Raw genomic sequence first — 15,703 nt, 5'->3', positions numbered from 1 at the left:
TAAGTATTATGTAGTACAGGGGTCCCCAACCTTTTTTACCCGTGAGCGACATTCAAAAATAAAGAGTTTTGGAGCAACATAGGCATGCAGAAACTTCCTGGGGTGCCAAATAAGGGCTGTAATTGACTATTTGGTGGCCCCTATGTGGACTGGCAGCCTACTTGCCTCCTAGCCTGGAATTCGAAAATAAGCACCTGCTTTGAGGACTCTGAAAGCAACATCCAAGGGGTTGGAAAGCAACATGTTGCTCTTAGCTACTGGTTGGGGATCACTGATGTAGTAGTAACTGGTGGAGGAAGATATTTTAACATAAGACTTTAAAGGTGGCCATACACATAGAGATCCACTCGTTTTCACCAAATGAGCGGATCTCTCCCCTATATGCCCACCTTGAGGTAGGCGATATTGGGCTGATCCGATTGTGGGCCCTAGGGCCCAATGATCAGATCATAATGGGCGAACGAATTGTGGGACCACATCAACAAACAAATGTGGTCCTCAATCTGACAGGATTTTTACCCCTGCCTGATCGACATCTGCCTGACTCTCGGCCAGATTTCGATTGGGGAAGCCTGTCAGAGGGCCCCATACACGGGCCAATAAGCTGCCGACTCATTCTGTCGGCAGCTTTTATCAGCCTGTGTATGGCCACCTAGTTATACTTTATAACTTTTGACAGTAAGACCTCATGAAATGAAGGTCTTACTGTTGAAGAATCCAGTGGCTTGAAATGTGTTAGGAGACAGGACCTTTTATATTATATACAATTATTAATGTGCTCCTTGCAAATAGAATATATTAAATGTACACTACTATGGTTTGTAAGATAGAGATAAAAACAAAGAACATATTTATTTTATTGGTTGCTACAATGTCTGGTCAGGCTTCTACAGCTCCTTCCAGGGACAGGCAACCTCTACTGCTGTGACAGCTGAGTAGTTGCAGATTGTCTGCCCCCCCCTCAACACTGAATGGAGCCTAAATGCATCATTTTAAGAAGGAGAATAGGAAAAATGGAACCTAAGTTCTAGTATTGTATTCCACGCAATAAATCAGAGGCAAATTCATGTTCTCCAGGTTTTAATTTTTTTTTTAATGTACAGTTCATGTAAAGTGTCCTTCAATCCCCTTCTTCTTATGGTTTCATTCTGTGGGTTGTGCTTGCTAATTGCCTCATCCGCTAAGGAAACATCCAGAAGCTGAGAGAAGGAACTACTGTGGATCTCATACAATCCTGTGTTCATTTCCTTGGGATTTATTAATAATAAGTACTTCATATTGTATTGTGAGGCTTTTGGATACATAGGCAGTGGCAGAGTAGATACCCTTTAAGTAAAAAAAATATAAATAGAGATGCATGCTAATAAAGTCTGCATGTGTGCTTATGTTATGTCTCACAGTTCAAAACGCATTCATCATTAGAATGTTATAATCCTTCCTCCTTAGGTAAATGTCATTCTTGTAAGTACCCAAAAAGCAAAAGCAGGGAAGGAAGGGGTTGGTTATTTTGCAGTTAAAGCTGTTTCTGTTCAGTGTGTGATTTGTCTCAGTGACAGTGTGTATAGTTACAAAGTGCTAGAAGCAACTTTGCATTTGTCTGTCTATATGTAACAATATATGTGGCAACAAATATTTTGGCTTATAAAGGATATTCAAAAAGACTATAATATTCTGTATTATGTCCTTTGATACTAAACTTACATTAATGCAGTCTCCCCATATATCTGCCTGCTTTGACCTTCACCCTTTACTTGACCTTGTTCCTCAAACATTGTCAGCCCTTTTCCAGGCAAGATCCTCATCTACAGATAATTTTATCTGTGTATTTCACTTATCACTGCCTACTGTACCGGATGCAATGCTAAACATAGTACATTGAGTCATATTACATTTTTAAAAACAATTTTACTAGCAATAACAGAAAAATCGTATAGCCATTCAAAAGGAACATTTCAAACTAGACTATTTAATTGATAACTGTGTATTTTCTAAATATGTAGCCAGCTGCAAATCTTGTTGATTATTCCTTACAGATGAATGGTGTTCTGCCTCATGGAATTATTCTCCTACCAATGAAAATATAGGGCTCATTCTACCACCTCCACAATGCCATTTATATAACTGAACAAATGATGCCAGTGCAGTAAATGGGGGGAAAAGTTTTAATGAAATAAGATACAGTTTTATTGTACTGTACAATGAGTAATGCTGAAACTTTGGCAGTCAGTATAATCACAAAACAAGTTAATGCAGTCACCAATTAGGCACAAATGGTTCTAAAGCACTATGGGATGATTCTCAGCCTGTTTATTCTAGAGGTGTTACCAATGTCTAGCAGTCAGTTTATATATTTTACTTAGCTAATTTTGTGTGTGTGTGTGTATATATATATATCATATGCCATTTTTCTGATTTTCTGATGCATTTACAGAAGGTTAGCAGAAAAAATAAGTAAAATAAGAAACCATTATTTAAATGACAGACAATTTTGTAAGTTTTTGTGTGATATATTATCAAGGAATCCATAGTATCAGAATACAGCTATGTCCTTTCATATTAATCTGTTTTTTTCAACAATTAATAATACCGTTACAAGGCAAGCCATCTTTAACACTGATTTAACCACATAATAATGATATAAGCAGAAAGAAAAATCACCTTTGATATTGCCCCCATAATACCATGATTAGTGTATAAGTCCAAGTGAGGAAAATCAATTGTTGTTTCTTTCTTGAAAATTTCCTTCACTTAAAAAAAAAAATTATCTTCATCTTCATCGGTCCCAAAAAAAAGCGCATACATGTAGTCCTTTTATTATGGGATGCTTTTGCTTAAATGCCTGTCATTTATGTGTATACCCTGAAGACTCTGCTGCAATGGTCTGCATTGCTTAAATACGTGTCTTTATCCACGTCTGTAATGGATTCTGCAGCAAACATCTCTCCAGTAAGAGGGAGGGCAGAGAGAGAATTTGGACTGCTTTAACTCTTTGCTTGGAAGTAACGAATGTGATGTAATTTCCTCCTTTTTTCTTAGCTTTTACAAACAACAAAACTACATAGTATATTATACTGTAGATAGGGTTCCTTGTTTGGTTTTACTTGAGCACCCACCCCCTGCCTTCTGTTGGATGAAGGGTATTTAGCAGGAGTGTAACAAAAGCTGTAAACACAAGGGCTAGGCTGTACGTGAATCCAGGCACACAATGCAGTCTTCATTCACTGGCAGTGTGCAAAGGAAACAATACACGCAGCTGAGACACCCAGAATGAGAGAGCACTGGCCATTAAACAGGGATAATGATGGGATTTTTGTTGTTGGATATCATCACAATTAAAGCTTTATGTTGCATTTCATAAACAAAAGAATAAACTGCCATTCGTTTTAAGCTTTAACAGAATATATTAATTAAGCCAGATATTGTGGCTTCGTGTTTTATTACTTTTTTACTGTGTGCATTGTTTAAAATGATTAAAAAAAAAAAAAAAGAGAAATAGTTACGAGAGCATTCTGTGTGTCTGTTAATCAGTTCCTCATTTCTCTTCCTCCAGCAGCAGTTGTGGTTTATAATATCATGGCTGCAAGAGGCGTGCTCAAGTAGACCAGCAGCCCAGAGGAAGAAGGAATTGAAACCAAATGGCAGATTTAAAATTGTAGCACTGTTCCATGTGGCTGACTGGAGAAAAAAAAATGCAACTGTCAGTCCACAAAATGTCAAGAATATAGGAAAATAAAAACAAGCTTTTATTATCACATTGAGCATATTAAAGCAAGATTGCTGTTCTGATCACCATGCATTACTAAGCTTTAATAGTGATTTGACAGAGGTAAAAGTGCGAGTCTACCATATGAAATAAGAATTTTGGGCCATAGGAACAAGTGCACTAAGAAGTCTTTCAGGGCAATTTAGCTGTCGTATTCGGGGACGTTCTGAAATAGGCTATAAAGCATGCAAATGTAAGCAGTTTATTTAAGGTGGACACAAATATACCCATATGCAATAGGTCTGTTTGTTCATATTCAAATAGATCAATCTTGTGATTGAATGTAACCATTCCAGATGGAAAATCATTCAGGTACCCTATTCTGGGGGTGTAGAGCAGTGGTTTATGTTCAAGCCCTCCTTGAGGGGTCCAGCATTTTATCAACGACCCTTAGCTTATAACAAGGTTACGGATATAGAAAACCATTGCTCATTCTTCCAGAGTTCAAGAAAAAAAGTTTTCAGCCCCCAATCTCACATTAATGTCCCTTCAAGCTGGGTAGCAATTAGGTACTTTTTCCTAATTCTAATTATAACTGGTCTTTAGGCCCCCTAGGGAGTTCTTCAATGAGCTACGGTGGTCTCAACTGTTATTCATCCTGCAGGAGTGACAGGGTGAATAACCCACCCCTCCGATCATGTTGTTCTACTCTCCTAATGTCAGAAAATAGTAATGCTTTCCATAGTACTGAACTGCCTCCCCATCCTACCCCTGTGAAGAAGTACTGTAATCAGCAGGTGGGATGGAAGTGAGATCACGAAGTGACTGGACTCTGCAAAATCATGCTATTCACATGTGTAACCAAACAACATATTGGGGCAGATGTATTAAGGGTCGAATATCAAGGGTTAAGTAACCCTCGATATTCGACTGGTGAATTAAAATCCTTCGACTTAGAATATCGAAGGATTTTGCGCAATTCGTTCGATTGAACGATCAAAGGAATAATCGTTTGATTGAATGATTAAATCCTTCGAATCGAACGATTCGAAGGATTTTAATCCATCGTACAAAGGATTATCCTTCGATCAGAAAAAACTTGGAAAGCCTATGGGGACCTTCCCCATAGGCTAACATGGACTTCGGTAGCTTTTAGGTGGCGAACTAGGGGGTCGAAATATTTTCTTAAAGAGACAGTACTTCGACTATCGAATGGTCGAACGATTTTTAGTTCGAATCATTCGATTCGAAGTCGTAGTCAAAAGTCGAAGTAGCCAAAAAAACACTTCAAAATTCGAAAGTATTTTTTCTTCTATTCCTTCACTCGAACTTAGTGAATGGGCCCCATTATGTGATTATATAACTAACCCATGGTCCAAACAGTTGAGAACTGCTTGATAATTAGCTCATGTGGCCCTTGCTTACAACTGTTGCTTTTAAACAAGCTTTGCTACTCCACTGCACTTTGGGCTGGGCTTGTTTCTTTCCAGAGTTCTATCTGTTAATCTCCTTTGAGCAATCCAGATTAACAAAGTACAAAAATATTGTGAAAGGTTAATTGGCTCGGATGAAACAGAAATTGTCTGTGTTGCCTGTATGTCCCAGCGAAATGATATCCCTCCTTTCAGTTGGGCAGGGACTAATGGATCATATCTGTTAGTGCTGTAGAATATGTTGGCACTGTTAAATATAATAGCTCCAGCCTTCTCAGAAAACTCTTTTCTTCATTATTAGGGATTTTCAGATGATTAATGCACAGCATAGCCCTTAATTTAAACCAATGTAGAGCTTTGTGTATTTAAGGTTCTGTTACATGGGTAAATAAGATGCTCAAGTGAGATAAGTGCAATACCTGGCTGCTGCAGTGGGGGGAATGCCAAGAATCTCAAAGTAATATTCAAGGTATACTAAGGTACTTCAGCCTCTTATAAGACCCCATGGGTAGCAATGGCTAATAGCCAGTAGAAAACATGTAAAACACATTGGAAACTTAGTATTGCTGGAGAGAAGACTGCAGCTTTAATAGTGAAATTGGAATATTGGTGGGGCTGCAACAAAGTGTTTTCTGCTAAAAACCATAAACAGTGTGCCTGTACAGTAAAGAATAAAAAAAAAATCCTAAAAAAAGAGCAAGTTTTAAGCTACCTAGCGTATCTGAAACCATAGGAAAGCAACTATACCACAAAAAGCTTATAAATAAACCAAGCAAAGGAATACTAGTGGGAGCTTTTACCTCTTCCTCTGTAAAACAGGTTGGGATAAAATAAGTGGTACAACTTTTATATCAGTCTGAATGTTTACGTCATACTCAAATATTAGAAAAAACACATATTTCTAATGGCAGAAAAATACTGGGTCTGAGCATTAACATGGTAATCAAGCAAAATACTCAGACGGCTTCAGTCAGTCTGGTGTTTATTGAAAGACAATCAGCAAACCTGTCGGCTTACTTGCTGATATGAATCGTTGTGTAAATACCAAAAATATATGGCTAAACTAAAAGACTAGTGAAGAAGGAGAAAACATGGAAGAGTTGGTGTTGGCAAAGTTTAGCAACTATGTAGATATGAATGCATGATTCCAACATCAATAATAAAGTTATTTCAACAATATAGCATGGGTTACTTTAAAAACAGGTTATATCAAGCAAAATGAACCCTGGCTTCTTGTAAACGAAGATATTCACAAATAATTTACACTTACCATATAATTTATAATATCTACTGTTTGCAAATGATTAAGTAAAATATTTTTTTCTGCATGCAAGTTTTCTTACCTGATATCCATGTATTAACTATTTTATTTAATTTATACTCAGGTGGTTGGTGTTGCTGATCCCCGCTCATGCACAAGAGATGACTTTAAAAAAACTCACAATATCGATGATGACAAAATATTTGAAGGTAAGAAATGTTAGTTTTAATTTTTTGATATCTAATCTTTGTTTGTAGTCCTTGTACTTGGTATAGAACATAATGTAGATCATGGGCCAGGAGTAGCCCCTGTGAAGGTTATTAGAACTCACAAGTTATTATTATCCTTTATCAAACCAGTTTTATACAACCAGTTTTTTTTTATTCCCAAATGATAAATATAAACTGTGGCAACAGTTGATTACACAATATAATAAACGGATGGGGTCCCATTGATACACTTAAGGACTCATCTAGAGAAACATCTAAAGAAATTCCGCAGGGAGGTTTTAATTACTGAACGTGAAGATTATCGATGTTTCATCCTAGTACAGTGTATGAGGAATTATGTATATATCCATCTATTTAACTATTTATATATCAATATAGTCAAAATGTCTCTCATGCCATTAGCAAAAGCATATATAATATACAGCTTATTGTTTAAGGTTTTATTTAATTTACAATAAAAACAAAAGAAAATATATCACAACATGACATACATACAGTATAATAGTATAATGCACAAACTCAGGCAGATACAGAATTGTATAGGTAAATCACAGGTACATTTATCAATTATAAAATTGAGCGGAGGTCATTACACCAATGAGGAAACCACCTCATCTGATATTGGCTTTATGATTATCAAGCCATTGACCTGTCTCACTTGAGATAAAAATGTAACTAGTCGTAATCAATACATTCAGCTTGGCTGCACATATCCGGATATGGCAGAATTTGGGTAAAGGGAATGTTAAGGCCAAATATGTGTTTTTTTGTTCCTGTAAAGGTTTGTCTTCTCCACTGGCTGAAGGCTTAGGACTGAGTCCATGGACCCTCTATCTACCTTGATGATTTTTTTTTTTTAAAAGCCCTGGGGTCCTAGCCACCAATATTTTTAATGGGGGGGGGGCCTGGCCACAAATGTTTTTTTATGGGGGGCCTTGATCACCAATATCTTTTTATTTTTATTAACATGTGGGAACCCTAGCCACCAATATTTTTTTGTTTTTTTACTGTGTGGTGGGGGGTGGACCTGTGGGGTGGGGAGGGCGGACCTGTAGGTGGGGCTTGCGGTGGGTGCAGCCCAGGAAATTTTGTCATATGGGGCCCTGCAATTTCTGATGGCAGTCCTGATCACGACACAATTGTCAGATGCGAGAATGCCGCATGTTTCGTCTTCATCCGACAGTCGTCAGATGCATGCAGTTTCTAGGTGTGATATTTCCATTTCTTATATTATATTTGTGTATATACAGGTGTTTAGTATCCAGGCCCTTTTTCTGCAACCGGAACTTTTAGTTGGTCCTGGCGCATCCACACCCTGCACCTGGGCCATGCCACTGTGTATAAATAACTAACCCTTTATGTTTCTGACCCATTCTGTAATGAAAATTCATCCTGGTGGGCTGGCAGGGACGCCCTGTGCGACTGGTTCCTCTGTCACCGGGACTCCTATGGCGCACGGTATTCCTCAGCAATTTATGTTCCGGCGTGATGATGCCACTGCGTTTTGGCACAAAATTCAAATTATTTAAAAGGGCCTCGGGCTAAAACTCATTGCCCGTTGTTAGGTCTAACTTGTTAGCTCCTGGGTGTGATTCTTGTCCTGTTTGATTCCTGTTTTGACCCTTACCTGCCTGACTATTCTGAACTCTGCCAATCCTGACTCTTGCCTGCCGCACTATTCAGATTCTACCGGTATTGACCCTTGCCTGCCTGACGATTCTTTGAACTCCGTCTGCCCTGACCCGGCCTGTCTGACAGAGCCGGCTGGGGGTAAAAAGCAGCCCCCACAAACACACAGAGACACACACACACACACAAAGACACACACACAAACACAGAGACACAGACACACAAACACACACAAACACAGAGACACACAAACAAACACACAGAGACACACAAACACACACACACAGAGACACACAAACACACAGAGATACACACAAACACACAAACAGAGACACACACACACACAAACAGAGACACACACACACAAACACAGAGACACACACAGACACACACACAGAGACACACAAAGACACACACAAACACACACAAAGAGACACACAAACACACACTCCCCTCCCGCTACCTCTCTCCCCGGAGCTTTGTGTAAAAAGACTGGAACTCTCTGATGCCTACCAACCTGTCTGCTGGCCAATCAGAGGGACGCTGCCTTTCCCCGACAGATAGCCGCCTCCCAACCTGTCTGCTGGCCAATGAGAGGGACGTTGCCTTTTCCTGATTGCTAGCCAATCACAGGAGGGGGGAGGAATGGAGGAGGAGGCAGCTCAGTGTTTGAGAAGGGAGAAGCAGAGCCTGTGCGCTGTAATGCCCGGCCCATTTCAATAGTAAGTGGAGCGGCCCTTCGGGCAAATGTCCGAGCCGACAGATTGTCAGTCCGGGCCTGCTGTCTGACCTTGCTTGAACTGTGCCCGCACCGACCCTGCCTGTCTGACTACTCTTTTGTCTATTACTAGAACTGCACCTTCCGTCCAAAACCTTGCTAACACCCGTGCCCCTTTGCCAGTCCAAAACTCCTCTCTTATTAAGATCTGACGGCATCCAATTAGCGGAGGCCTCCTCCTGAAGTGAAAGGCGGCTGCTACAGGCAGAAGCAGAGCCGAGACCAGGGAGCCTAGCACTTGTTCTGGATTTAGGGAGCTGATCGTGACACATTCCATTTCAGTTTGTACAGAATGTGACTGCGGATATAATTAGGGTGTATAGGATTCCATTTCTTTCCACCTACACTGGAACAGCTGACCGTGCATTTTGTATCAAACATGGAGTCAGAGACTAAACATTTAATTGGTAAATTTTATTAATATGTATACAGATAGAAAATACAAGATACCATATAATATATTGTAATGCTTTTACAATTAGCAATAATATTCGCTTAATATCTTGCTTGAAAACAATTAATATAAAACAGTAGATACATCTCCACTCCACTGGCAAAGAGTTGTGGGTGCTTTAAATTCCATTGTTGGGACCAGGCAATATAGTGACAGCTTTTACCAAAACACATTTGGGACAATGTGGCGAAAATTCCGCTTCTTGTTATTTTCATCTTCGCTACTATCACTTTTATTACTTTAGCTTGTGTCACTTGCAGTTGTTTCACTTTTACTTGTTTCACTTGCAGTTGATTCACTTTTACTTGTTTCACTTGCAGTTGATTCACTTTTACTTGCTTCACTTGTAGTTGCTTCACTTGTAGTTGCTTCACTTGCATATGATTCACTTACATATGATTCATTTTCCTCATCTTGTGCTTTTATCATCTGGAGCAAATCTGAAAAACAGAAAATAATACTGATAAAAAAATGCAATAGGGACCACTTTCAGTTCTAAATAATGGCCACATTACTGCTATTGCTTTCTGTATATTCTTTCTGTGTGTGTGTGTGTATATATATATATATATATATATTTGTGCCTTACCTTCTCCAGTAATGACTTCGCCAAGTGGCTCATCCTCATCATAGGGTTTATGCGGAGTGAAGCAAAAGTGGCATAAGTCCTTCATACACACTTTAAAACTTTCACTTCTGAAACTGCCAAGGGGAAGAATAACCAAGAAAGTGTCAGATGATTACATTTCTATAGGAAACTCACAGTTCACCTAGATTCCAAGTATCCTGGATTCTAGCATTGCAAAAAAAAAGAAAAGGAATATATATAGCAATGCACCGGAAGTACAAGTAAAGAGGGGAGAAATGTTAGTTCTCTATTGTTTTCTGTTTCTGTTATCGGGAAATAAGAATTAACAGATGATAAAGTTAACCAATACTTACACACAACAACCCAGGCAAAAAACGCACACAGCACAAAATGTCGTCAATTGTTCGCTCATAAAATGATAAATGCTGCCTATAACAGGTACCCTGTCCGACCCTACAAATAGAGAAAAACATATATTATTACTAAACTTACATAGACTGACTGTAGAACAGGAGCAGTTGGTCTAGTTTTGCCACTAAATTCTTATCTGTTTCTTGTTTTAGTTGCCCTTTAAATGCCTCTGAGTATTTTAATTCCTTAATTAGATCTACTGCAAGGCCATTTATTGTATAGACCACCATTGTGGTATAGAAAAGTTTCCTTATATTATAATAATTTATAAATGTGAGGGAGGAAAGCCTAAAGCTTAGACTATGGGCCTCGTTTGGGAAGAGTGCAAAATGCAACAGTGACAGGTGAAACCGTTGCATACTTTGCCCAATATTTATAAATGACCCACTGTGTTTTTATGTTTATATGTAAGAGCTTAGGAATCATCCTGAAGGGTTTCACCAAAGCAAGAGGAGCTAATGATAAATAAAAAAATACTTACAGTGAATGGTATCTGCGGAAATACCTTCGGCAATAGAAAATATCATGAAAATAATGTAATATTGAAGAATATCCATAGTTCTGACTGATTAGAATAAGATGTCTGTAAGGAATGAATGTCTGTAAGGAATGAATGTCTGTAAAGACTGAATCAAGTACTTCAGTGTTTGAGTATGTGTGACATCATCATTGCATTATGAGATCAGGGCATTGTGACATCATCAGGGCATTGTGACATCAGGGCATTGTGACATCACAAGCTATTCAAATGTGGGAGGGGCAGCAAGGGTGAAAGAGGGCAGTTTACAGTGGTGATGAGAATCTATGTGCTTGTCTGCATTGATAATGTTGTAACATTGATGTTCTGGGCGGTATCAATAATATTGATTAAAGGTCTTGTCAGAGGTTTGAAAGCAGTGGATGTCATTGTTGTATTGTGACATCAGCTGCCCTAATGAATGTGAAGAGATGACAGAAGTAACAGTCTTAACCATGAAGCACTTTAGAGCAGTGATGAGGGCCACATTTTTGATATGTGATACCATTTATAAATAGCTTCTGGGGAAACAAAATCATCATTATTCTGCTACATTTTCCCCAGTGGCAAATTATTTGGTTTTTATATTATTATTACACTTCTTCAACACACAGTGGCAATTTTTTTTTTTTGTATTATTATTATTATTATTAATAAGCTTCTTCAACCTAACACGCAGGAGTTTGTAACAGCTCCTCTCATGAAGTAGATTTGTTGTGTTACAACGAATCACCGGTATTAACTGATCCGCGCCTCCTCTATAGGGAGTGTAGCCAGCGAGGCACATGTAAATGCTGAATGAAGCATGGGAATGGCCAATGTTATCTGCATTGCTTGCGCTCCTGTGGGTACAGTGTCCATAGAGGAGACTTGGGCCAGTTCACTTATTTGTTCCTGTACAGTGGGAAGTGCATAAATCCTCATTGTAGTAACAAGGAAGTGGATGTAGAGCGCCCCCCCCCCAGAGGGGTGAGATTGACCTGACCCCACACAACAGTACTTAGGTCTAAACCACACATGTAGGGGTCTATTTATCATGCTGTGCAACAAGTAGAGTAAAACATTACCAGTGATGTTGGTCATAGCAACCAATCAGACCCGTTGACATGTAATTGCTGATTGGTTTCTTCTCTGAGCAATCTCACCAGTAATGCTTCTCTCTACTTTTTATGCAGCATGATGAATAGACCCCCTACTCTTCTCTGAATCTTCTAAGCTCCTTTGCCAGTTGGACTTTAGTATGTTATGGAATGGCTTATTCTAAGCAACTTCCATTGGCCTTCATATATCTTTTCTTTTATATAGTTTTTGAATTATTTGCCTCCTTTGTCTGACTCTCTCTAGCTTTCAAGTGTGGGGGGGGCTCACCGACCCCATCTAAAAACAAATGCTCTGTAAGGCTACACGTTTACTGTTATTGCTACATTTTGTTACTCATCTTTCTATTCAAGTTCTCTCCTATTCATATTCCAGTCTCTTATTCAAATCAAAGAATGGTTGCTAGAGTAAATTGGACCCTAGCAACCAGATTGTTGAAATTGCAGACTGGAGAGCTGCTGAATAAAAAGCTTAATAACTAAAAAAAACACAAATAATACAAAATTAAAACCAAATGCAAATTGTCTGAGAATATCACTCTCTACGTCATGGAGGGGTGGCTGCAGGGGGGGTGACTGCAGGAGGAGGGGGGACTGGCTGCAGCTTGCTCCATCCCTGCTCATTCCCCCACCTCTAGGCAACGGAGCAGAGTGGGGGATCCAGTGGCCCCTGGGGCGCAATCGCCCAGGGGCCCCAAGGTAGCAGTAGGCACGTAAATTCTACGTGTCCTGCTGCTGCCTGCACTTCATATACCCACAGCACCGCCCACTCACTCGATCATCACCAAATCGTCTGCCTCCTTTTCTGCAACCCCAGATGGTGTTACCCCAGGTTAGTGTTACACTTAGACACAAACACACACTTATTACACTGAACAATAAGCATCCCCAATAGGACTCAATTATGGAAGCTGAAGGAAGTATATGACTGTATTAGCTGTAGCAATTTCAGTCAGCAACAGCAAGATCATTTCTAATGTAAAAAGGGATAGAGACTTCTGTTTTTCACCACACACCCTATAGGGGTACCTTAAAAAGCTCAATTTATTTTGTGAAGAAAAGATCCCAAAATAGGATTACAATATCTGATGCTAAACTGCACATTAAAAAATGTAATACATTGCTGCCTAAACAAAATATGTGGAGAAAACATGTAAATAATATACTATCAGGCAGAGTTCAACACAGAAATAGTATCTATACACTCAGATGGTAAGATCAATAGGGCATGGCAAAAATGTCTCTGACACTAAGCTCTTCATCTAAATTGTACTTAGAATATTTTTTAAAAAATGTAGTGACCCGTTTGTACTATAAATTTTAGGGATGCACCGAATCAACTATTTTGGAATTGGCCAAACCCCCGAATCCGTTGCTAAAGATTTGGCTGAATACTGAACCAAATCCTAATTTGCATATGCAAATTAGGGGTGGGAAGGGGAAACCATTTTTTGCGTCCTTGTTTTCTGACAAAAAGTCACATGATTTCCACCCCACCCCCTAATTTGCATATGCAAATTAGAATTCGGATCCAGTTTGGCTGGGCAGAAGGATTCGGCCGAATCCTGCTGAAAAAGGCCGAATCCCAAACTGAATCCTGGATTCGGTGCATCCTTAATAAATTTATTGTTATGCTGTACAGTGAAGTGAACATAAGTAGCACAGTATAAAAAAATAATACAAATATACATAGACAAATTCTTTTATCAAAAAAAAAAACCCAAACACCCTCAAATATTAAGCCTAATGGTACACAAAGAGTGCCATTGGTGGTAGAGAAACATGTCACATTTAAGCATTTTTGGGTGTCCGAAAAAGCTAATCACTGAATGATTGCTATGGGTAACTGCTCATTGGCAAATTTGCCCAGTGTTGATAAATGACCTCCACTGACTGTTACAATATAAGCACCTAGTATGTGTATTATGCGCCATGAGACCCCCTAACAGTGTGGAGACCCTAGAAAACCATATATTTTCTGAAAGTACACATTCAGACAAATCTGAAACGGGTAAATACGTCTTTCTACTGCAAACTACCAAACTGCAAAGTTATGCTAAACATAATGCCTTTTATTAAATTTCTGAAAATCATCACAAAGCTTGCGTTTTACCCCATTATATACCCCACATTCATGTACCAGCATAGGGGTTGAACTACACAGCGCAATGTCTTCAGATCCGACACGCTGAGAGGAAGCACATGCGACATGACGGATGCACCAAATATAATATAATAATAAAAAACAAACTGCATGCATCCATCACGACCAGGGCAGCCATCAGGGGGGGAGAGTTGTAGGGGGCCCGAGGGTAAGGGGGACCCGGCCACTCCACACTTACTTGATTAGCCGGGCCCCCCATCTTTCTGAGAGCTGCTGACTTCGGGAAGGCATGGACGTTTAAGGGGCCCTGGCTACCAAATTTCTCATAATGTGGGGGGGGGGCCCTGGCCACCAATTTTTTTTTCTCATGTGGGGTCCTAGCCACCAATATTTTTTAATGGGGGGGCCCTGGCCACAAATGTTTTTTTATGGGGGGCCCTGATCACCAATATCTTTTTATTTTTATTAACATGTGGGAACCCTAGCCAATAATTTTTTTTGTTTTTTTACTGTGTGGTGGACCTGTGGGGTGGGGAGGGCGGACCTGTAGGTGGGGCTTGCGGTGGGTTCAGCCCAGGAAATTTTGTCATATGGGGCCCTGCGATTTCTGATGGCGGTCCTGTATATATATATACATATATATATACTGTATATATATATATATACTGTATATATATATATATACTGTATATATATATATATATATATATATATATATATATATATATATATATATATATACACACACACACACACATTTTGCTTTCTTCAGACTGGAGAGACGCAGCAGCCAGAGAAAAATTTGCTGACGCAGTAGTTATTGCGACCCCAGACCGAGTGCATAAGGTACATTATTTTGGATTATTTTTGATCACAGTATTCCAAACTTATGTTAATAGCATTGTATTACACTTTGTAAGCAGCTGGAAAATGACATTTCTTAGTTCTCGTAATCATGCTTTTAAATTCACACAGTGGAGTTAAATTTAAGAAATTGCATTTCATTACTATTCAAGTACTCACTTCTCAATGCACATTAATTAGAAGTCCCAAAAGAAATAATGAATCTTGATTTATTTGTATTTGCCAGAATGTGGGCATGTATTTGGTAAATATTGGAAATTTTGAATTTAGTTTAGGTCACACTGACATACATTGGTGCTCAAGGGTCCAGTCAACCACAGGCGACCCGGTTTTAGCAATAAAGAAACTACATGACGTTAAACATACGGTTTCCTTGCTTTTTCAATACAGGTAAGGGACGTGTTATACAGAATGCTCGGGACATGAAGTTTTCTGGATAACGTATTTTTCCATAATTTGGATCTTCATACCTTAAGTCTACTAGAAAATCATTTAAACCTTAAATAACCACAATAGGCAGATTTTTTTCCCAAAAAGAATTAATTGTATCTTAGTTGGGATCAAGTGCAAGGTACTGTATTATTGTTACAGAGAAAATGGAAATCATTTTTTAAAATTTGGATTAATTAGATA

General features: G+C 39.0%; 1 protein-coding gene and 1 long non-coding RNA gene across 5 annotated transcripts in view; one reads left to right on the top strand and one right to left on the bottom strand.

Moving 5' to 3' along the window:
* The window catches only part of LOC108697669 (uncharacterized oxidoreductase YjhC), a 93,083-nt gene that overhangs the window by 26,432 nt on the left and 50,948 nt on the right, over nt 1-15,703 (top strand). For all 4 annotated transcript variants that reach the window (XM_041571464.1, XM_041571465.1, XM_018227925.2 and 1 more), the window contains exons 5-6: nt 6,522-6,606; nt 14,979-15,052. In XM_041571464.1, coding sequence (XP_041427398.1) covers nt 6,522-6,606; nt 14,979-15,052 — 159 coding nt within the window. The remainder of the gene's footprint in view (nt 1-6,521; nt 6,607-14,978; nt 15,053-15,703) is intronic.
* LOC121396511 lies at nt 1,064-4,523 on the bottom strand. The gene is made up of 2 exons (XR_005963076.1): nt 2,659-4,523; nt 1,064-1,326 (listed from the first exon to the last, which is right to left on the bottom strand). It is a non-coding gene; the product is annotated as an uncharacterized LOC121396511 (long non-coding RNA).

Source organism: Xenopus laevis, chromosome 7S (genome assembly GCF_017654675.1).
Source record: "Xenopus laevis strain J_2021 chromosome 7S, Xenopus_laevis_v10.1, whole genome shotgun sequence".
NCBI lineage: Eukaryota > Metazoa > Chordata > Amphibia > Anura > Pipidae > Xenopus > Xenopus laevis.
Note: the sequence above shows the minus strand (reverse complement) of the source record. Positions and strands in the feature narration are given on the sequence as shown.